The sequence below is a fragment of the Ictalurus furcatus genome, chromosome 12 (genome assembly GCF_023375685.1).
Source record: "Ictalurus furcatus strain D&B chromosome 12, Billie_1.0, whole genome shotgun sequence".
Classification (NCBI taxonomy): Eukaryota; Metazoa; Chordata; class Actinopteri; order Siluriformes; family Ictaluridae; genus Ictalurus; species Ictalurus furcatus.
In genome coordinates, this window is record NC_071266.1 from 16,840,937 (window position 1) to 16,864,501 (window position 23,565).

At 38.1% G+C, this 23,565-nt stretch overlaps 1 protein-coding gene across 1 annotated transcript in view; it reads right to left on the reverse strand.

Moving 5' to 3' along the window:
• Positions 1 to 5,792: 5,792 nt before the first annotated feature.
• si:dkey-240h12.4 (death-associated protein kinase 2) overlaps positions 5,793 to 23,565 on the reverse strand; it is a 32,787-nt gene continuing 15,014 nt past the window's right edge. Inside the window, exons 3-12 of the mRNA XM_053638131.1 lie at positions 21,098 to 21,319; positions 18,837 to 18,975; positions 17,690 to 17,819; positions 15,317 to 15,365; positions 14,833 to 14,859; positions 11,780 to 11,932; positions 11,317 to 11,362; positions 11,128 to 11,217; positions 8,302 to 8,388; positions 5,793 to 7,828 (exon numbers count right to left, since the gene is read on the reverse strand). Of these exons, the coding sequence (XP_053494106.1) occupies positions 7,748 to 7,828; positions 8,302 to 8,388; positions 11,128 to 11,217; positions 11,317 to 11,362; positions 11,780 to 11,932; positions 14,833 to 14,859; positions 15,317 to 15,365; positions 17,690 to 17,819; positions 18,837 to 18,975; positions 21,098 to 21,319 (1,024 nt within the window). The 3' untranslated portion in view covers positions 5,793 to 7,747. The remainder of the gene's footprint in view (positions 7,829 to 8,301; positions 8,389 to 11,127; positions 11,218 to 11,316; positions 11,363 to 11,779; positions 11,933 to 14,832; positions 14,860 to 15,316; positions 15,366 to 17,689; positions 17,820 to 18,836; positions 18,976 to 21,097; positions 21,320 to 23,565) is intronic.

Below are 23,565 nucleotides of genomic sequence, written 5' to 3' on the forward strand. Positions count from 1 at the left end.
ACGGCGGTGTTTTAATTTTATATTTTCAGTGAGTGGAGGCGAGACCAATCAGACAGGGTTTACAGGAAAATACATGGAAACACTCGTGTCTTATTGGCTGAAAGCTCTCAATTCTGCCAAATGCTAGCTCACAGTCTGTGTGAGGAAAAATGGATATACATAGAGTTTTAAATTTTATAGCAGTAAAAGGGGTTGAAACTGAAACAGTAACATCCTCTGATGCTGAGCAGGAAAACAAGGTGTGTAAATGTCTATACGAGGTTATGTGAACATGATATGAGCAGAGCATAAGGAAAGATAATGTACTTTACATGGCTCTGTAGCAGCTAAACCCATACACTGATAGCTTAGCTGTGCCTCCACTTGGCTAGTGACACCAAACTAACCTAGTTTGAAAAGTTTGATATTTTATCGAAACACATTTGTTAGCCAGCTGACATTGGCTATTCCCTCATGTTAATCAAAATAATGTAAGTAAGTAGCAAATGTAAGGTACCAACTGAAATATACTGGTAAACAGCAGTCAATGTTTGCACTCAGCACAACCTATTTTTTGAGGGAAAAAATGACTGTGCTTCATGATATTCATCTAGCGCTGTCAGATGAATCATCTAGCTCTGTTACGATGCCCATCCTTATACACATGGGTAATTTATTCATAAACTACAATTCACACAATCTGGCAACAAAGTGGGTTACAGGATGCTGTGAAAGATGTCTTTTTTACTTTGAAGTAGAAACCACGCCCCTTGTCATGTTATAGGTGAGCTGAAGGTGAGGCGTTAGCAGCACTGATCAGACATCACTTAACAAATTTGAATTTACAGTGTTCTGCAGGTGATGTCTTTTATGAATCTCTGTATTGTTTCTGGATCATTCCGTGAAGTTCAGAAAGCTGCTGAGGATTTAAAGGCTGGTTAAAATGGAAACTTATATTTGACCCTAGCTTCTTGTCCCATACTTCTTGTCCCCAGTAGTCTTCAAATCAAAACAAAGTTGCTCACAACCCTGCTGGAAAAAAAATCAATAGTAACCATCGCAGAAATTCTAATGGTTTCCACTACAAATACCATTACAAACCATTGGCTAACCATTAAAACCATTACCATTATTAGTCCTTAATGAGATCCACTAGACATGACATGCCACCAATAGAAGACAACAGATTACCAGTAGAGACCCACAAGGACCATTACAGTTTCCATTAAAACCAATACAATTACCATTATAATCATTAAAACCATTACAAATTCTATGAGTGTTTCTGTTGTTTTTTCAGCAGGGAGTTCTCTCAGCATTAGATAAAGGCATACAGTAGGCTATTAATACTTTGATAAATGAACCGTAATACACATATTTTCATTACCAAATTACACCTGCCAATAGTTGGGTTAAAGTTGGGTTTGTTCTCAGTTGGGTCATTACACAGAGGACAAATGAAATATTTTATGACTTCAGAATACAACTGTTATGCTGACAGTCTTTTTAAGTAAAATATTTGAATTTGAATGTGGAACAAAAATTTAAAATCTGAATGTATATATTGTATGTTTGTAGTTATACTGTACATAGTAAGAATTTTCTACACTGTATCCTAAACCTCACACTAACCTAAACTTTAGAAAGAAACAAAGAAACAAAAACAAACAACCCACAGATTATATAAAAAGCACGTTCTGCAACACTTAGTTCCGCTCCACTAATTTGATTGATTGAGCTGCATTCCAAGAGTGCTTATGCTTAGGATAACCGCACTGGGACATTTCACTGTGTATCACTCCGCACATGGGTTCGCCACGTAAAATTCAATTTCCTAGTTTGAAGCAGTTACTACAATAGTTTTAGTGACATCATCAGTGGACATTGCAAGTGATTATTTTCAGAAATATACATTTTGACATTGAATGTTTTTGATGAAAGATGAAGGGATGCCCATTTCACTGGAAGAACCTTTTAACGGGAATGTACAAATCAATATGAGCTAGCTAGCCAGTTACCCGACATGCTACAAGTGAGTGTAGCGTGTTATGGATCTATTTATGTTCGCGAAGCAAACATAAACAGAACATTTGGCCATATTGTGTCCGAAATGTCACTTACTCGATATTAATTTCTTGTTTATAGAACCGTTGTGTAAAAGTGGTATTGCACTCGCAGTTGTGCAGGAACCCCTGAGCGCTCGGCCAAATCACACCCTTGCTGACATTGAGTGTAACTGCACTATTGCTTGTGTGATTGCTTAATTACATTGTCAGGACTACCTTGCCTGTCCAACAATGTAGGATTATCCCTGTTTTTCTGTTTTTGCTACATAGGACATTCTTCTTATTTATGCTATTGCCATAGTGCATTTCTGCATAACTTGAGATGGTTTAGTGTGTAAGTTTATTACACGCAGTAAATGTATTTTTGGAAATCAGTATGGAAACATTTTCAAAACAATATGGCACAAAGGGGGGAGGGGGGTAGGTGGCGTTGAAGTGTGAATGGGGATGCTTTCAGATATTTTCAATTAGATAGATAATGTCTATTGTTCTATCTATCTATCTTTCTCTCTCTCTCTCACTCGCTCTTTCTCTCTATTTATCTAGCTAGCTAGCTATCATCCACAAGCATTTTTAATTTTTTTGGATTAGATGATTGTTTCATTAAAACAAATTACTCAGGGCATAATAACAGTCCAAGTGAATGCACACTGTCACTGATTAAAACTTCTACACATCATTTACTGTGAGAGTTTAACATGTCACAAAGTATATCCATTAAAGATGTTCAATTACGACAGTACAAGTGTTACTTCTCCCCCTGTCCCCCTGGAAACTACACCCCTGCTACAAACAGATTTTTTTTCTATTACTAGGTAGATCTCACATTCATTCATTTTAGTCTCTTTAAAACAAGTTAATACAAAGTATGTGCATAATAAATGAGTTTGAAATTATCTGTGTAATGTACGATATGCATGCATGCATAGAATTATGATTGCTATGTTACTAAATGTACTAAAACATAGTCATGGACGGACTTGTATCATTTTATTTGTATGTATCTGTGTGTATATTTTGCGGCAAGTGACGCGATGGAGATTTGGGAAAGTTGATATCACAGGCAGTATTTTATTAATATTACACAGTGTCAAACGATACAAGTCTGACATTAAGTACAACATTTTACAGTAAGAAAATACGCATGCACGTAATTGCATCCTCAAAAGGATACAAAGTTAAGAATAAAAATAAAAATAAGCATATAAAAACAAAAGTACACAATACACTCAAGTTGCACAGTTCAATACTGTTAAAGAAAATAATGGTAAGTATAACTGCTTTAAATTACAGCTCCAGTGTCACTGATGCATTATTAAAAAATAAACGTTGACAATATATTAATAGTACTTTATAATGATAATTTTACATGAATTCAACCCTACACCAGTGAGATGACTTACAATAACATATTCCATTATATAGCCAGAACATATATATTAGGAAAATAATATGCTGAAAAACCGTGCAAAAATAACCATATATTTTTAAGCAGAAGTGGTCCTGAATATAATGGAAGACTTTTTTTTTTCTATTAAATTACATCCTGTGATACAGACACCTATTTAGCAAATCTATTCAATGGTGTAATAGCATTTGTGATTGTTAAACAGTAAACATTTAAGTTTAAATTTAATAAGTGCGTAAATCCATCCATGGCCATCCATAAAAAAAATACATTTTATAGCTCTGGGACTTACCCACTGTGCCTGATCTGAAATTTCTTCATAGCATTTCAGTATGACATGGTTGTTTCACAGTTGTGAAAAGATGTCTTATACAACAGTGTTATATATTAATACTGATGGTGACCATCAGTATTAATTTTGTGATGAAAAATGTTAGTGTTTCATTATTCACTAATGATTAAGGTGAACTTTCATACCAAGTATGGGTGTGGTACACCTATAGAAAGAAGTCTAATTCTACATTTAATGTGGTGTAAATGAAATATTGCAAAATACAGTATAGCACAGGATTATTAAAACATGGTAGCCTAACATCAGGCAAACTATTATTGTATGTTGCGTTGAGTTTTTGAAAAATGGCTTCTTCTTCGCGGTGTAAGATTCTGCACTGTGGTTCTACAACTGTGTGGACCGCCAGAGCAGTTTCCTTCAGAACTAGTGGATATTCCTGTGTGCCCATTTCCTTGTCGAGTACAAATCACAAAGTTCATGATCATGACCCTGTGCTAAGGACACTGCTACATTCTCCACTTAGTCACTAAACCATTTTTACATTGACCAAATATACATTGACAAAATGACACCTTCTACTTCTTCCCACCAGAACTAATGTATCAAGGTCACAAAGAGGGTTCATAACAGGTCTTGATAGAGCACTCAGTTACTAACCTGTCTTTAGACAGCAGAGGCCTATGATGGCGTTCCACAAAGCACACAATTGGCTGGCTACACAGCATTTGAGAACTCATGGACACAGGCCTTGTCTGGAAGAGCATATACAGATGGATGGCAGGTCTGTTGACACTGTTGTGCTGGCAGGATTTGTCCCGTTAAAGGGTCAGATCTCGACGTAATTACATATTTTGGACCAACCTGTTACACTGAGCTTTTCACCATTATGATCAAAACAATGGTGAACCTAATGCCACTGATAGAACATCAGGGTCTGTCTCTGTATGGAAGGCAGCTGTACCAAGTTCATTACACTGTCATCTTGTTGGTAATAGCGTTTGCATTTGGCTCCTGCGCACTGATGAATAGCTGAACCTTTTTTGGTTTCTGCTGCAAACATGCAGCAAAGGAGCTTACCTTTATTTTCCTAGAAGGCTCAGCAACAGTGTTTGCTGTTTGCTTCACTCCCTGCTGTGAACATACAGCATCAGAGGAATGATAATGAATAGGCATCAATATACGGATTGCCTGGACGCTTAATGCATTACTATTGCCGTTACTATGCTGCTATTTGGGCAAGGTTCTGTAAATGCTTATCAAAGATGATCCAGTTCCAACTAATTTGGACATTGATCCATTTGATTAACCATCAGAGTCTAGCAAATCAAGGAGTTTGCCATACTAGTCTGAAGTTAGAAAAGCTCAACAATACACAATACATACATACTTTATGAATAGTCCACATGTCTGTTCTAAGAGTACTAAATCAAACACTAGAATTATAATCATCCAAGATATGTTTCAATGCACATTCCTTTGATAATGCAGATTTACCAATAATGAAGTTAGCAAGAAACAAAAGGCTTAAAGGATTATACAGAACGTCTCTGAATCCACAAAGTGGCTTTGCTCTTTGAACTTAACAAGGAAACAAGCACATGGGAATATCCACTACTTCCCTGGTAGTCTGGAATCTATGCAAGTAGAACAAAGAGCCTGGTGTGTATGTACTGTATCATACAATGTATTGATTATACAAAAAAAAAAAATCAGATCTATTCTGTGTAATAGTAACATTGTTGTTGGTGATATACTGAAAACAGTGATATTGGTTTGTCATACTCTGAAACGGCACCCTTTATGTCACGCTATTTCCTTTAGGTTCGATTCTTGCCTTAAAGCTGCAGTATCTAACTTTTTTTTGGCTGAAAATGATAATTGATCTATAATCAATCTATTGAGCCAGTACATTAAAAAATAAAGTTCAAAACTGTCTCCTTACCATACCCCGATTTGCAACGGTAAGCTTAAAATAATGATTTATAATTTGAGCGGTCGGGTCGTATTTCTCGGGAAACGTCAGTTTGACGTCATTCGTCTTTGCGTGTTTATGTCACGTCCGTAAACACAAAGAAGAAAAGCCGACTACTATATCGCGTGTGTGGGGGCTGAGGATGGTGGAGTGTTTGTAGCTTATTCTTACAACAATTTAAACTTGTCATCTAGACAGCTGCTTTTAATCTGGATTGTTCTAAACAGCAATCACCGTCAGCATCTGGGAGAATCAGCTGCTGTCAAAATCAAGAAACCTCTGAACTGCGGAGAGCCTGCAGTCAAAAAGGGAAAGCGACAAAGCCCGTGCTAAAACGAGAATAAATAGCAGCATGGCTTTTGAGAGGTGGTGACAACTCTGAAGGGATTGAAGACTGAAGACTTTTCTGTTGAAGAGGTAAGACATTTCAGTGGCTCAGTCCTTGAAATCGGCTAGGTATCATGTTTCCTATGTTTATTTTTGTTTGTTTATTTGTTTCGCTATGGTCAATGTGGTAAATTGCACTTGTTTTCTGCTAGCAAAGAGAGAGAGGGGAACTCAATTCTACTCCAAGAAAACCATATCCACCACCACCTCCGTTGAAAAGTACTGGAGCTAATATACAACACATACGAATAACTCAAACCATCGGATTCATCCGCTCAGAGGAGCAATGCCGAAGCACAACGCACGTACAAAATAACTCCGTAAGTAACTTGCAATTTTATGTTTCAAACAGAGATGGCGATAGAGAGGAAAAATATTTAACGTACAATACTTAAATGTACAACATGACCCTCAGTTACATCACTTTCTCATTGGACTCTTTTTCCAACTCCTAGTAGTCTTGGCACCAAAAAATGATCAGTTACAGCATTCCACAACTGACCCATTTAACAGTCACGATAAGAATGCATAAACACACAGTGTGATACTCCTCAGCTGGAACTTGGCTTTGTACCAAACACGCATCCCATTAAATGTGTGTGAACAAGTCTACGATTTTAGGTGTGATATCAGTAAAAGATTCACAAGCCAGAAATCAGTGGTTATATTTTATGTCAGTTAAGGCACACAACTTAAGAGTCTGCCCGTTCCTGAAGGCCTTTTATCATCAAGTAAATGTTCCCAAATCCCTTTGATATATCCCAGCTTGATGCTTCATTAGCACAAATACCAGTATCTAAACAATTCCAGGATGTTCATATTAAATCTGACTCAGCTCTCAAAATACCGTTGTTGACTTTACTCAGGACTTGGAAACGTCACACAAGTGGACACTTCCAGCCCGGAGAGAGGAGTGAGAGCAAAATGTTCGATATGAGTGCAACCAGTTTTGGCAGCCACAATGCATTTGAAGTGATTTTGTTGTAGTCGACGTATATATTTCCTTTAAGCTATGTACAAAAGGCTAGCTAACTATTGTGCTATTGTTAATTGGGCATATTTACATGGAGTCTGTGTAAACCATAAGAGCAAATGCTTAATGTTTTGGTGTATTAAATATTTTGTGCTGTTGTTTAAAGTTTAAAAACACCTTCATTTGCTGTGTTTGAAACGGAAAATTGCATCAGTTCACAAAAACGTACTCTTAAAGTCTACAATGATATTGACTTCTTCTCGCCAAGGGGTCATCGAACAAACTTCATGTAATGGCACTTAAGATGCTGTTTCCCAAGGGAAGCAGGCAATGGAAGGTTTGGAAGGGCGTATTAAAAGTTCTGGAGCACAGCTCAGGTTTTTTGGGGCTGTAACCTCTGTGAGGACATCAAGCTGAATCATCATCATTTAGATGATGCAATCATAGAGGTATGTGTCTGGGAATAAACTTGCATATTAGTTTACAGAATGCTGTGGATTTGGCCCACTATCGTTTCCTGCTGCAGTAGGAAACATTGCGGGTACAAGATGAGTAGCAAAATTTCTTTGGCCCGCAAAGCTTTATGTTTCTCGGTATAGGTCTTTACCAAGAAACCATCCACCTGCTTTCCTTAATGCTCTGCAGATGATTTCACTGCCGCGTCCCTCCTCTAGGAACTGTTGCTGAGTCGGCGACGTAAGAGAGAGGCGGTTTTTGTCTCGGTGTCTTCCTGGTCGCTCTCACAAGATCTCTAAACAATAAGAAAAAACAGAGACATAAGACACAAATAGAAACCTGATGAGTTACTTTCAAGGCGTTAAATCAGTAATTAATGCTATTTTCAGAGGCGGTATTCCTTACTCAAAAACTCGGCAACATTAAATAATTTACTCAAGTAAATGTACACAACTACAGAAGAAGAATCACAAGTAAGAAAGACGTCCGTGCATCAAATCGAACGCTGATTTAGATTTCTCGTGGTAAGCCGGAAAACATCAACTAATTAAATAAGACGTGTTTTATATAAAGTATGTTTTATATTCATGCCTTGTTTTTATATTTAAAGTTCAATCTTGAATGACAAAGCTCATTATCTGTTTCTGATGCAATACACTGTGCTTGCATGTACTGTACACACACAAACAGCTAAAAAGTCTATGTACTTTATTATTTCCCACCTCTGGCTATTATAGATGGCTAACATCGCTTGTGTTAACATCTTACCAGGTCTTGTTTTTCCAAGGCATTGGTCTTACAATTCAGCTTGAGCTTGCACAGGCGATTGCAGGCTGACACCATGTTATAGGACATCTACAAATAAAATACTCACAATTACATACATGTAAACATAAACAGGACAGAGTATGGAACGTCAATTTCATTTCATTCCAGCACACACTTCAGTAGACTAATAGATCCACACCTCACTTCTTACAGAATTCTGAACAAAACCACACCTTCATATAACTGCATTCCCATCCCAACATACACTTCAGTGATATCACAAGTCAGCTCCAGTGCCTTGTTTTACTCTTAAGCATTTAATCTAGCACAACCGTGACCTAGAGCCATCAAAGGTCAAAGCCAGAGTAAGGACAGCGTTAGTTAAAGAAGCAACCAAGAGGTCAAAGGTAACTGGGGAAGGAGGGAAAGGGATGTTGTTCATGAGACAACCATATCTAGAAAAAGCCACTATTGCAAAAAAACAAACAAACAAAAAAAAACATATGAACGCCACAAAAACGTATGAAATCCTGTTGGTAGTTTCAGCAAACCCCAATTAATTATATTTCAATTTCAGGTTGTAACGTTACAAAATACGAAAAAGTTCAAGAAGGGTGAATACTTAGGCACTGTACATAGCTATCATCTTGTTTGAGCAAACTGTATGTTTTTATTATTTTGTTTATTCAGGGTGGTTTATTAGCTCAGACAGAAAGGCAGCAAAATAAATTCCACTAACCCTCTCAGTACATATTATTTACATTTGTCAAATAATATATTTTTGGAGCCATAGAATCTTCCATACATAGAATACATTAGACCTGAGCTGACTTTGGTGCTTGGACCCCTAAATATAATAACTTTCATACTTGTGGGTTGTGATTTCCACTGACTTAAAACAAAATAAATAATCACGGACATCCTGGCTGTGCCTCATGGACCTACAATATGTGGGTCTCTAGACCCGACTTCGAGAACCACTGCCATAAATCATCTACAGTATGTTGAACTAACTGTTTTATAGTTCATAGCTCTTACTGAGCAATGTTTACATTAGGACTGATGTTGCACTCCTACATATAAGCAGTAGATGTCTCTGTAGGCCACAGATGAGCTGATACAGCATGTGAGTCATCACTCACTGAGGAGCCCATGGCAAGTGTAGTTAGATTTGGACTGAAAAGTATGGTACATACTAGAAGTATGATGGCATATCAGTGTGACTGAGTATAAATATCTGAATTAAAATGTCATAAATGCACAAATATATATGTAAATGATAAATGGATAAATGTACTGTGGCACTAGATTCACTGAGCATGTTATTATGAACACTGTACTAATACTGGGTAAAAATAAACAGCCTCAATTCTTCATGGATGGATTCCACAAGATATTGGAAACATTCCTTTGAGATTCTGGTCCATGTTGACATGACTGCATCAGGCAATTCCTGCAGATTTATCAGGTGAACTTTCTACCACATCCCAAAGATGTTCCATTGGATTCAGATCCGGTGACTGGGAAGGCCACTGAATAACACTGAACTCACTGTCATGTTTATGAAACCAACTGGAGACGATTTTTGCTTTGTGATATGGTGTATTATCATGCTGGAAGTAGCCATTAGAAGATGGGTAAATTGTAGCCATGAAGGGATGCAAATGATCAGCAACAATACTCAAATAGGCTGCGGAATTCAAGCGATGATTGATTGAAAGTAACGGGCCCAAAGTGTGCCAAGAAAACATTCCTCACACCATTACACCACCTCCACCAGCCTGGACTGTTGACACAAGGCAGGTTGGGTCCATGGATTCATCCCGTTGGTGCCAAATTCTGACCCTACCATCTGTGTGCCTCGGTGGAAATCCAGATTCTTTAGACCAGGCTATGTTTTTCCAGTCTTCACCTGTCCAGTTTCTGTTCTTGGCTGACAGAACCTGATGCAGTCTTCTCCTGTTGCAGCCCATCCGCCTCAACGTTCAACGTGTTGTGCGTTCTGAGATTCTTTTCTGCTCACCACAATTGTACAGAGTGATTATCTGTGTTACTGTAGCCTTTCTGTCAGCTCGAACCAGTCTGGGCATTTTCCCTTGACCTCTCTCACCAACAAGACGTTTCCGCTTACAGAACTGCCGCGTACTGGGTTTTTTTATTGCACCATTCTGAGTAAACTCTAGAGACTGTTGTGTGTGAAAATCCCAGGAGATCAGCAGTTATAGAAATACTCAAACCAACGTGCACTGCTGCCACGTAATTGGTTGATTAGATAATTGAATGAGTAGGTGTACAGGTGTTCTTGATAAAGTGCTCAGTGAGTGTATATCTAGTTATTCCACTCAATATTACTTAGTTATATTACTTAGTAACAAATCGTTTGTAGATCAAATCATTCGGCCAAGAAAAGTAATTAAAACACGACAGTTTAGCTGGTTATACATGCAGACGAATCTCCTCATAACAGGTCTGTTCTAAAAATATAACTGCATATAGAGAAATAAATATACAAAATACAATATGATATTTTATCATATCACTATACAGTGATTTTGTGTGTGTGTGTGCGTTTGTAATTCTTAGAATGTAGAGGTTAACAACTAATGGCATGAGAAAAAGCTCAAGTCATCCTGCATATATGGTTTTATGTGTGTACAGGAGTGCAAATCCACTGAATGAAACCGAACCAGAGCAAGCAGACAGCTTTACCTATCCGAAGTCTTTAAACAAAATTTGTGTGCACACCTTTGGCAGGTGATGTTTGCGTAAGTAGCAGTGGTGTATTCAGTGTGTGGTGATTCAGAGCCGAGAGCAAACATGACCCACCTTCCACTTTCTCTTAGCGTTGAACATCCTAAAGTTCTTCATGTTGATGGAAGAGCGATTTCTCTTCGCTATCTGTGTCCTAGTGAGAGGCTACAACAAAAAACATATTCAAACACTACATCTCATGTACCTGCTGACAGTTTCCTCAGTTACATTTAAAAGTGGTTTGTGAGGAGGGGCGAAGCTTACTTTAATCCAGGGGTGAATCAGACATTCCTCAGCAGTCATCCTCTCACTGCATTACAATCACACACCCACACAAAAGCAAAATAAAAAGACATGAAAGATAATCAACAACGATGCAGTAATGAACGTACGGCCTCTTCTGGCCTCTCTCTTCATAAGAGAACCTTACTGTAAAGCATTACTGAAATAACATATGACTGATCCAAAAAGGAGATGATTATGTGTATCATAAGCATCAGGAACATATTTTTATCAATATTGTACAGAGGGAGATTTAGGTGAACAGTTCCTTAAGGGAAGACGTGAAGGATAAAATGCAGCTCACGTAATATTCTGAACACGTCATCAGCCACGTGAGCCGATAAGCTTACAACAGCATGCAAGCACACACATATTTACAATAAGAGTTCTTTCTAGGCCTCTGATGTGCAGTATATTCTTATAGACTGTGTACAAAATGTGTTACCTTTGCTCTTTGACTAGTAGCTTCTGGATAAAATCTTTGGCCATAGAGCTGGTTTGGCTGAAGTAGTGCGGTTCAAACTGGTACTTCAACTCCACAATGTTCCTCAGCGTCTCTTCATTTGTGTCGCCTTGGAACGGAGAAAGACCGCTCAGCCTGAAAGGGTCAAATGTTACTTTAATCTCAGAGAGAAATATCGAGCATGCACATCTTTAAAGAAAAGGAAACACACAAACATATATTGCTTTAAAAAAAAAAACTCATTACATTTTTGTAATATCATGCTTTAAACTGTTATTTAAACTGCTACTTAAACTCATTTCCTTAACCTCTGAAAAAATTCCTCCATCCATCTGGAAACAGGCATCCATCATGAATCAGTTATATGCTATACTGCAATATGTCTGAATCCATATTTAGAAATATTGTTGTCATTTGACAAGATTTCCATACAGGCTGGAGTAACATGGGATAGACGCGACTACTGAGTGTCATGTATATCAGAGAAGGAACTCTGGACTACAGTTCCCAGCAGCCACTGCACCTCACTGCATCACGGTCACATGACCACCTGCACCAGCACTTATGTTTATATAGCCACAGTTTGCACTGCACTCCTTGTCTTGCGTTTGTCTTTCATCGCTGTCGTTTCTGCCTTTGTGTTCATGCTCTTTGTAAATGTTTGATTCTTGCTTAAGTGTTTTGCTGTCTGTTCGTAATGCTTGTTTTGTGTTTTGTTTGGTATTCATTAAAACTGAAAACCTGCACTTGCATCCAACTCAGCCTCCATATCGTGACACTGAGGAAAAAAGTTCAGTCCTGTTGTTATTATTATTATTATTATTTAAATACTGTACTAATATATATATATATATATATATAAAAAATATGCTATGAACTGCTATAAACACAGTGAAAGTTGTGAGGTGGCTCAGAAAAACCCATCAGAAGTTGCTATGGCTGTAGTTCTGACCAAAATCAAGCTTTTCTGTCAATTATATACTTTAAAATGTCTCGTTTAAGAGAACATACAAAAAAACCCCGAAAGTATCGGAACAGCAAGTTGTCTGCAATGCTCCACTTTGTACTAAATAACCTAAAAAAGACATTAATAATGAAAGTTATTATTATTATAAGTCAAGAGAACAGAGATCGGTCGAGTGAACAGACAACGATACAGCCCTTTTCACTCTCAGAGGTAAAGAGACACATTTCAGTTCAGGAAAACATGCAGAAATCTAGTAGAAAGTGTCTATATTTGACTATGTGAGGGGTTTTTCAAGCCACCCTGCAATTGTAATAGTGGCTACCTGCACGTCTCCCACCAACCACAAGAGGTCACCTTCCTTAGAGCTCTGAACTATCTGCAGACCTGTTTGAAATTCACAGCATTTTTTCTCTAGGTATGCTGTACCAGTGGTGCCTTGTACGTGGTTGCAAGTTGCAGATTGTACTAACATCATTTCCCACCTCTGACTTTTACAGTTACAGGCCTGAGTGATTACTGGTACTGTTCTACTATAATAAACTTTAAACGTTCATGCAGCATTTTGGACTGAAATTGCAGCACAGCAACAGTGGTGGACAATGGCGAGTAGCTTAGCAACAATCTATCTGACTAACATTAGTAAGAACTCTAATGCTGATGATTATCTTCTAAAAACAGTGATTAGTATGGTCAGTGTTTTCGAGTTAACCAACTACTACAATCCTAATTCCAAAAAAGTTGGGATGCTGGGTAAAATGTAAATAAAAACAGAATGCAATGATTTGCAAATCTCATAAACACAATAGAACATAGAAAACATATCAAATGTTTCAACTGAGGAAATGTACCATTTTAAGAAAGAAAAAGTAATTTTGAATTTGATGGCCGCAACACGTCTCAAAAACTTTGAGACGGGGGCAACAAAAGGCTGGAAACATAAAAAGAAACAGCTGGAGGTTAATTGGCAACAGGTCAGTAACATGATTAACCTAATTAGTTGCAAAATGTTCCTCCAGCTGTTTCTTTTTAGTAACACTTACTTTTCTAGCCTTTAGTTGCCCCGTCCCAACTTTTTTGAGACGTGCTGCGGCCATCAAATTCAAAATGAACTTATTTTTTCATTAAAATGGTACATTTCCTCAGTTTAAACATTTGATATGTTTTCTATGTTCTATTGTGAATAACATACGGGTTTATGAGATTTGCAAATCATTGCATTCTGTTTTTATTTACATTTTACACAGCGACCCAATTTTTTTGGAATTGGGGTTATATGTCAGTATATTAACTAAAGCCAATACTGCTATAAACTCAGTAAAGACAGGAGACTCAGCACTCTTCAGTGTGAAGGGGAAGTACTGTAAATGGGGAAGGAGCTGGTAGTTGAGGGTTTGACCCAAGTTGACGAGTTGAAATTTCAAGTTGAGCGGCATTTTCAGTGGCTTTTAGGCAGGAAATTACAGTTGCAATGACACCTTGAATGCAGCATTAATCTGCCTGTTTAACAGGACACCTTGCGAAGTCTTGCCACTGTTTACTGAACATACCTTCCCTGTGTATGATCACTTAAAGAATTTGCTTGACCATTTTTGCTCCTGTTTTTTAACCTATGGTGTGACTTTGCCTGAATAGTCTACAGTGAGTCTACCATGCCAATAATATTCCTGTCCACTATGGAACATTTGGACTTTTGGACTGTTTGACTGATTTTTCCTACTATTTTTTAGGACTGAGTAAGAGTACAGGTTTTTTGTTACTCATCAGCACAGATACCGATACTGAAATGAGTACTACTTAGTATTAAGCAATTGGGGCATCATCAAACATTTTATTTAGCGCTGTATAAGAGAAGTGCTCATTGCTCACTGAAACGAAGTGCTCTCTCTCTCTTTCTCTCTCAAACTCCCGTGCACAAGATTCACTCATTTTAATGACCATGCTCGCTCAAACTGCATTCAGCTCAACAGTTATCATGCTGAAAAAGCTTTTCAGAAGTGTCGCTTTTCATAAAAGTTGGCCTGTGGGTTTTTTCCAAAGCATGACTCAGATGGGAAAAATAAGTACTTACAGAATGTAGGTGATGACACCAATACTCCTGAGGAAAAGAAACACACGGAAGAACATTCTTTCACTTCTCACACCCCGGTTTCGAAAACAGGTATGACAGTTAAATAGAAACAGCATTAAAGAAGTGAACCATGTTCAGTACAATTCAAATGCAGGTTGCTGACAGTTTCTGCATACCATTATAACCAAATGCAGGGTTTTGACTTCAACTTCCCTTTGCAAATGAAACTGTGAACATGTAGCTCTGCTGTTTCTCATCATACATGTGTGTGTGGTGCTGAGAAATAAGCAGCTGAGTTATTTTCCAAAAGACCATAACTGCTCTTAACTGCATATGAAGTGTGAGGATCTATAAGCAAAGTTTTGTGCCGAAGTGGTCAGGTTCCAACTTGTCAAAAATGTACTCTGTAGCACTTTGACACTTTGTGTGTGTGTGTGTGTGTGTGTGTGTATTTGTCACTGTGCATGTATGTACATGTACATACCACATATCTGCTGCTGTGCTCAGACATTCGTTGTTGATGATCTCAGGTGCTGAAAGGAGTAAAAAAAAAAAGGAACAAAATGAAATGTACCATTTATTTGTATAAAATGAAATTCTACCACAAATTTAAATCAGTCGTACTCAACAACTCCAACATACAGCTCTATAACTATATTTGTAAAAAAAAAAAAAAAATGCCTGAATTATTAGCCTTGTATACAGTGCATCCGGAAAGTATTCACAGCGCTTCACTTTTTCCACATTTTGTTATGTTACAGCCTTATTCCAAAATAGTTTAAATTCATTATTTTCCTCAAAATTCTACAAACAATACCCCATAATGACAACGTTAAAGAAATTTGTTTGAAATCTTTGCAAATTTATTAAAAATAAAAAACAAAAAAAAACACGTACATAAGTATTCACAACCTTTGCTAAATACTTTGTTGAAGCACCTTTGGCACCAATTACAGCCTCAAGTCTTTTTGAGTATGATGCTACAAGCATGGCACACCTATTTTTGGGCAGTTTCTCCCATTCTTCTTTGCAGGACCTCTCAAGCTCCATCAGGTTGGATGGGGAGCGTCAGTGCACAGCCATTTTCAGATCTCTCCAGAGATGTTCAATCGGGTTCAAGTCTGGGCTCTGGCTGGGCCACTCAGGGACATTCACGGAGTTGTCCTGTAGCCACTCCTTTGTTATCTTGGCTGTGTGCTTAGGGCCGTTGTCCTGTTGGAAGATGAACCTTCGCCCCAGTCTGAGGTCCAGAGCGCTCTGGAGCAGGTTTTCATCAAGGATGTCTCTGTACATTGCTGCATTCATCTTTCCCTCAATCCTGACTAGTCTCCCAGTTCCTGCCACTGAAAAACATCCCCACAGCATGATGCTGCCACCCCCATGCTTCAATGTAGGGATGGTATTGGCCAGGTGATGAGTGGTGCCTGGTTTCCTCCAGACATGATGCTTGCCATTCAGGCCAAAGAGTTCAATCTTTGTTTCATCATGGTCTGAGAGTCCTTCAGGTGCCTTTTGGCAAACTCCAGGCAGGCTGTCATGTGCCTTTTTCTGAGGAGTGGCTTCCATCTGGCCACTCTACCATACAGGCCTGATTGGTGGAGTGCTGCAGAGATGGTTGTTCTTCTGGAAGGTTCTCCTCAAGTTTTTGGTCACCTCCCTGACTAAGGCCCTTCTCCACCGCTCAGTTTGGCCAGGCGGCCAGCTCTAGGAAGAGTCCTGGTGGTTCCAAACTTCTTCCCTTTACGGATGATGGAGGCAACTGTGCTCATTGGGACCTTCAGTGGTGCAGAAACGTTTCTGTACCCTTCCCCAGATCTGTGCCTCGATACAATCCTGTCTCGGAGGTCTGCAGACAATTCCTTGGACTTCATGGCTTGGTTTGTGCTCTGACATGCATTGTTACCTGTGGGACCTTATATAGACAGGTGTGTGCCTTTGCAAATCATGTCCAATAAACTGAATTTACCATAGGTGGACTCCAATCAAGTTGTAGAAACATCTCAAGGATGATCAGTGGAAACAGGATGCACCTGAGCTCAATTTTGTGTGTCATGGCAAAGGCTGTGAATACTTATGTACATGTGCTTTTTTGTATTTTATTTTTAATAAATTTGCAAAGATTTCAAACAAACTTCTTTCACGTTGTCATTATGGGGTATTGTTTGTAGAATTTTGAGAAAAATAATTAATTTAATCCTGGAATAAGGCTGTTACATAACAAAATGTGGAAAAAGTGAAGCACTGTGAATACTTTCCAGATGCACTGTAATAATGGCCTAATATGATGGCTTGTTCTTCAATTTTTAACCAAATATCATGGTCCAACTGCCTTAAACCAACACACTCAGTGACAGACTCCACACTCAGCTACAACAACAACCTTATCATGCTGATTAATATTCCAGCTCGTACTGTTTCACATCACGTCACCTCTGTTTAACCTTCAGCTCTGGATAATGAATAAAGAAAAGACAGCAGAGGTTCCTTTTTATTCTGAACTTAGATCATGTAACAGCTTTCTACCAGCAAAGATATCTATCTATCCATCCACCGATCCATCCATCCATCCATCCCTATCAATATAGCTTCTATATCCTATATACTACTAGATTCTTTTTCTCCACAGATGAACACTGTTTGCTCGTGCCTATGTGCATCTCTATCTGAGATGTAACTGGAAAGCCTGACCCATTTTTCTCTTCCTGTTTCTGTCCACTCAACTCTCACCCTGACCATGTGACTTCTGGAACTTTCACTCATCTCCAAGGAGACTACCAGACCTGAAAAACCCCACACTTATTATTTTATATGATGTTTACTCGATTAAGCACAATTAGTACCGGACTTTACCACTTACCAATATACTGAGGGGTGCCGCCCATGCACCTATACTCCTCTCCTTGTAGAAAGCAGTGGGCCATGCCAAAATCAATGATTTTAATATTAGGATTGGGGGCCCGCTTATCTGACAACATGATGTTCTCAGGCTGAGGGAAGACAACAACAAAAAAAATTGATTTAGAAATAATCTCAAAAAATGATTTCCCTCATACAACATGCAAGGAGCTGTAAATGTGCATGATAGTCATACTGAAAGAAACTTCATGTCCTCTTGTCACCCAAACCCTCACCTGTTCTAACAGCTACCTTGGTTTATATTAGGCTATTTGCATTTACTGATGTTGCTCACTTCTTCTGTACAACTTTTTTTTTACAAAAGTTGTAAGAAATATATATATATATATATATATATATATATATATATAAAATCAGCAAAGGAGAGTTAACCACTGCATTGGAAACCATACATACAAAATACAAATAGGATAAAGTCATCATTTATAGACAGGCAACCCTGCCTCTGTGAATACATTTGAAATAAAACTTGTAGATAATGCTATGCTAGGAGAGGCAATATTCTTCAAAATTAATTCAAAACATATCTCAGAAATGTAATGTACAGATATTATCTCACTTCGACTAAGCTACTCTTTGCAATCGATACACTTTATTATTGTACCTTTTTGGACAATAAATCCAATGGGTTTCTCCCTCTACATCTTTATTAAACTTATTCAAATCCTACATGTAGTTTCAACCCATTAAGCTGCTGTAACATGCCTGGCTCACATTCTTTACTCTCATAGATACAGTAGATACATTTCCTATTATTTTCACTGTAGTTTCACTAAATAATGTGCTTTAACGTGAATAACTGATCATAAGCTGGGACGTTAGCAGATTTTAATCTTCGTTCATTCAAACACTTTGTTCATTCATGCACTCTTAAAGCAATGTTAGAGCACTGACGTATCAGACACACATAGCACCAAAAACAAATAATGTAGTGCATTCAAGTAGAGGCATGTCTAGTCCGCATCATTTGAGAAAGAAATAACCTGACTAAACTCTGTAGTAATAATGTAGGATGAGAAAAGAACACCAAGAACAGCAACAACAATAACCTATAATGCATTTACAGTGTTACGTCAATCACAAAGCACCTTTAAGTCAAAGTGGCCGATGTGCTTGCTGTGCATGTAGCGCACTCCCTCTAGAACATGCTTCAGGAACTCAATCGCATCCGTCTCAGTCAGGCTCTCCTTCTCAGCGATGAAGTCAAACAGCTCACCGCCTCGAATACTGAAAGAACAACCAAGAGTGAACGAATTAACTCTTAAATGGCTGTGAAATAAGTTTACAGATGCAGTTAATAATACAATTATTCATATATACAGTTTTATATATATATATATATATATATATATATATATATATACATATAATAGTTATATATACAGTTAATAATACGCAGATGTTCAGATTACATTGTCTAATTTCAGATTAACTGTATACATCTAAGTAAAGATAGATCAACCTGCTAATACAAAACAAAACTTTTGAATTTTCTATATTTTATATACTTCATTCGAAAGTACACAACCAGTGGAGTCTTGGTAGTTATATCATCTATTTTATATCGGCTAATTCTTATTATGCACGCGTATTTAGAAGCAACTGAATTGCGTGATGTAGCATCGACATAATCAATTTAAAATGGATGAAGGCACTAAATTTCTTCATGGCAGATGCATACAATTTGCAAATCAGGCAAGTATATAAGCATCATTATATTTTAACGTCTTGGTGGTTTTAGCTGTTGCTTTTTCAGCTGAAAATGTCTTCCTGAGTATAACGAAGCTTTCCTGTACTTGCTCATCTACATGTCGAATAGCCGGGGTTTTGGTAAGCGCTAGGGGTGTAACTGAATATGAATACATTATTTTGAATGAACATATATTAAATGGATAGAAAAGGATATAAATACAGATTTATTATATAAAGTATTATATAATAATACAAATATTGCTGCAAGCAACGATTAAGGGGGCCAATCACTTTCTGGAGGAGGAAGATCCGAAGCCTAAATCTCAAATCTAGCAAAAAACTAGAAATACTAGAAAAAACTCAAATCTAGCAAAATTTGAAGGAGAAGAAACAATGAGGTCTTTACTTTCATACAGGCATGATCAAGTGGTCAGATATGATTAGGGGTTCATTACAGTTCACAAAGTTTCCAGCGAAATGGAACATTTTGGACAAAAGTCTATCATCAGCTGTCACCTTTTGTGCATGACAGCTTTTTTTTTGAATATCCACTGGTGAATTCTGTCCATGCAAATTGGTATCACGTGAAGACATGTGACCAATACAATATTGATACCTCATGGCTTGACCTCTTCAGAAAATCAAGGATGGAGGAAGCACCGATTATAGCGGTGCCACACTGTTCCATTTCATCCAGTTTTATACAACACAGCTTTAAAAGAATATAAAATCAAAATCAAAATAGACCTTGTCTGGATTGCGGTGTCATTACAGATAAGAACTGATGGTATATTTTAATATTGGCGTGTGATGTCATATCCGGTTGCCGGCCATACTCACAGCGGACTCTGAAGAAATGTCACATGCTGAAAGTCTAGCGTGACCGCCGCTTAAGGCAATGTTTAGGATGGTCTACTGTAGCAAACCACTGATTAAACAAATGAATAGCGTGACTCGGATTCACACGATAATAATGAATTTGAGCTTTATTCCACAAATAGCGTTTGTCAGGTTCTGCATATAATATATGCATACATGATACACTTAACTTGCTTCGCCTGAAAAGACTGAAAAAAGAAGAAAAATGCATCTACCTCTTGCTATGTCTTGCTATTTTGGGCTAGTTTCAAGTCTTTTTGAGTGGTTTTTGAGTTGTATTTAAGGTGGAATTTAGCTGAAACTTGGCAACCCTCCCCACAAAGCTTCCGCGAGTTGTTCTTTAAAAGTTGTACTTTTATATTAAAAAACCTTGTTGCACATACTGTACCTAGTCTGAAGCTGTCTAGCTTTCTAAACAAACAAACAAACAAACAAACATACAACAACAACCACAACAAAACCCTGAATACTCTGTCTACAGTTCAGATTTGCATTCGTATTCGTTTAGGTTGCACCTGTAAATACTCAAATTTTTATATTTGTACTTATGTTGCATTAGTTTCAGATTAATATGTCACTTTATTATCAAACAGTTTGAACTAAAACCCATTCTGCTTATCGCCCAAGCACTTAATACCAGTGCATTCAGGGTTTCTGTCACCATAGAGTAGAACCATACATCTCTAGGGTTAGGGACCTGCATCCAGTATCTACCTGACTTTAATCTATACTGTACATATTGTTTATTCTACACACACACATGCATACACAAACTCACAGCTCTACGATGAGGACCACCTCTGCCTTGCTTTCGAACACATCCTTGAGAGCCATGATGTTCGGGTGTTGGAGGCTCTGCAGGATCTCCACCTCTTTCTCCACGGTCTCTTTCTCCAGGCCCAGGCGGCTCCCTGCACCACGCCGCAGCTTCAGAAACTTCCCTGCCCACAGGATCCCTGTAGCCCGCTCACACACCTCACGCACCTGCCCAAAATGACCACTGCAACAGCAAGAACATAACATAAGCGAGTTCAGCTGAAACCTGTTCTACATGTTGAACAACTCATACAAAGCAATGGCCTAACTAGGGCAAAAACCTAACAAGGGGCTTTTGTTCCATCAATAATATAGCTCATGACATGGTTATTTTAGTCTCTGTGTGTTTTGATGTGGTCAGTTTTCTTTCTTTACCCCTCTTCTCTTTTCAGCTTAATTATCTGTCAATGTCTCTCGGGTGCATTACTGACATCATGATCGCATCTCTTCGTCATTCCCAATGAGTGTGTGCATGTGTAGCTCTTACTGTGTCTGCATGCATGAAACATTTAACGAATGTTATATCTACAGAGAGTAGAGCCTATACATATTTAACTGTAGCATGAGGTTAAAAATAGATTCCCAGGGTGACTCACAGCATCTCAGAAACAAAAATACCCTCATCTGTCTAGACCCCCTGTCTATATACAGTCATGTCATAAAATAAGTACATCCCATGGAAATGATTGGCTTTATTTGACATATTTGGAGAAGCAAACATTTGATCATCTTTGAAACAGTGCCTATTAATGAAGTTATACTTGATATACTTGAACAAAACCACAAGGAAAAATACTTATTTTTAAATCATTTATTCAACAGAAATAACAATGGATGATATTCTTATGAATAGGCGATATTCTTCTGTGGAAAAAAATAAGTACACCCTTGGCCTCACAAGCTGGTATTGCCCCCTTTAGCAGAAATAACTTTTTGTAGGTGTTTTGCATAACTGTCCACCAGGCTTACTGGAATTTTTGACCACTCTTCCATGCAATATTCTTTCAGTTGCAAGATGTTTGAGGGTTTTCTTGCATGTACTGCCCATTTTAAATACCCCCACAACATTTCAAAGGGATTCAAATCCAGGCTTTGACTAGGCCATTCCATAACCCTCCATTTATTCTTTTTGCATCATTCCTTGTTGGATTTGCTAGTGTGCTTAGGATCATTATCCTGTTGAAAGGTCCACTTTCAGTTCCACTTTATCTTCAAGCACTCTTTGATATGATGCAGAATTCATAGTTGAATCAATGAATGCAAGCTGTCAAGTCTCTGAGGTAGCGAAGCAACCCCAAACCATAACATTTCCTCCATTGTGCTTCTCGTGAAAAGCTGTCTTTGGGCTGTACCAAACATGTCTGCTGTTACTATGGCCAAACAACTCTATCTTCGATTCGTCTGTCTTATGCTTATTTTATTTTACTGCATATGGTGTACAATCTTGATTGTAGTGCCCCTACTAGATCAAATGTTAAATAAGCTGAATATAAAAAAAGGCCAGGCTTGAAATGTAATTGCTGGGGCACTGGCTACAGGTGGGCAAAGTATTGTATTGGCCTAGTGATGATTATTCTGTCATTTATTGTTGAATGTTAAAGCAATAAATATAAATGTCTTTTTCAATTACAGGAAATAAAGAAACAATGAACCACACTTGACTGCTTACTTTGTGCATTAGTCATTTAATTAGAAATCATTTTGGCAGACCACATCTTGTAACACCCTGTAATCTCTTTGGTGCACTGGGGGTTTCTCTTCCCATCTTAATCAATGGTTCATCATTATTTATGGCCAGGGAACTGCACAAAATTATGTAGGAACCGTTTGAGAGCAAGGCATACTGTATGAACAGTTCTACACACCGTTGGCTTTTCCACCTATTACCCACGTTATACAGAAAACTCCCTGTGGCAAAAAAAAAAAAAGGAAGGGCAATGTTTAAAATGTTCTCGGTGTTAAGTGCTGATCCACGATGTGTCACGTTGGTAATGTGAGGTTTCAAAAGGTTTGTTAAATAAATGAACGATTCCCGCAAAAAACAGTAACACTCCTGCAACTATTCATCTGGATATGAAAAAGATTTCATATAATCCATGATTATATCCACGATATTCTGCAAAAGTGCACACTATGCTCCATCAGCTCTCTGAAGCAAACTAATCCTGGAACATAACCCGCTTGGAGCAGGTTATGTACAGAGAGTAAGTTGCTATGGCTACGTAGATACCCTGAAAGTTACCTCCGTTTTTGGAACTGAAAGTTGAGGTAATCCGTTAACTCTGAGTAAACCTACCCAGGTAAATCGCATAACCTGCTTTCTGAAATACCCCCCGGGAGTACTATGCCCAGACACACACGCACACACAGAAACAAGAGGAACAGAAAATACTGGAACACAGGGAAGTAGACGGGATCTAGCTGGCCTAT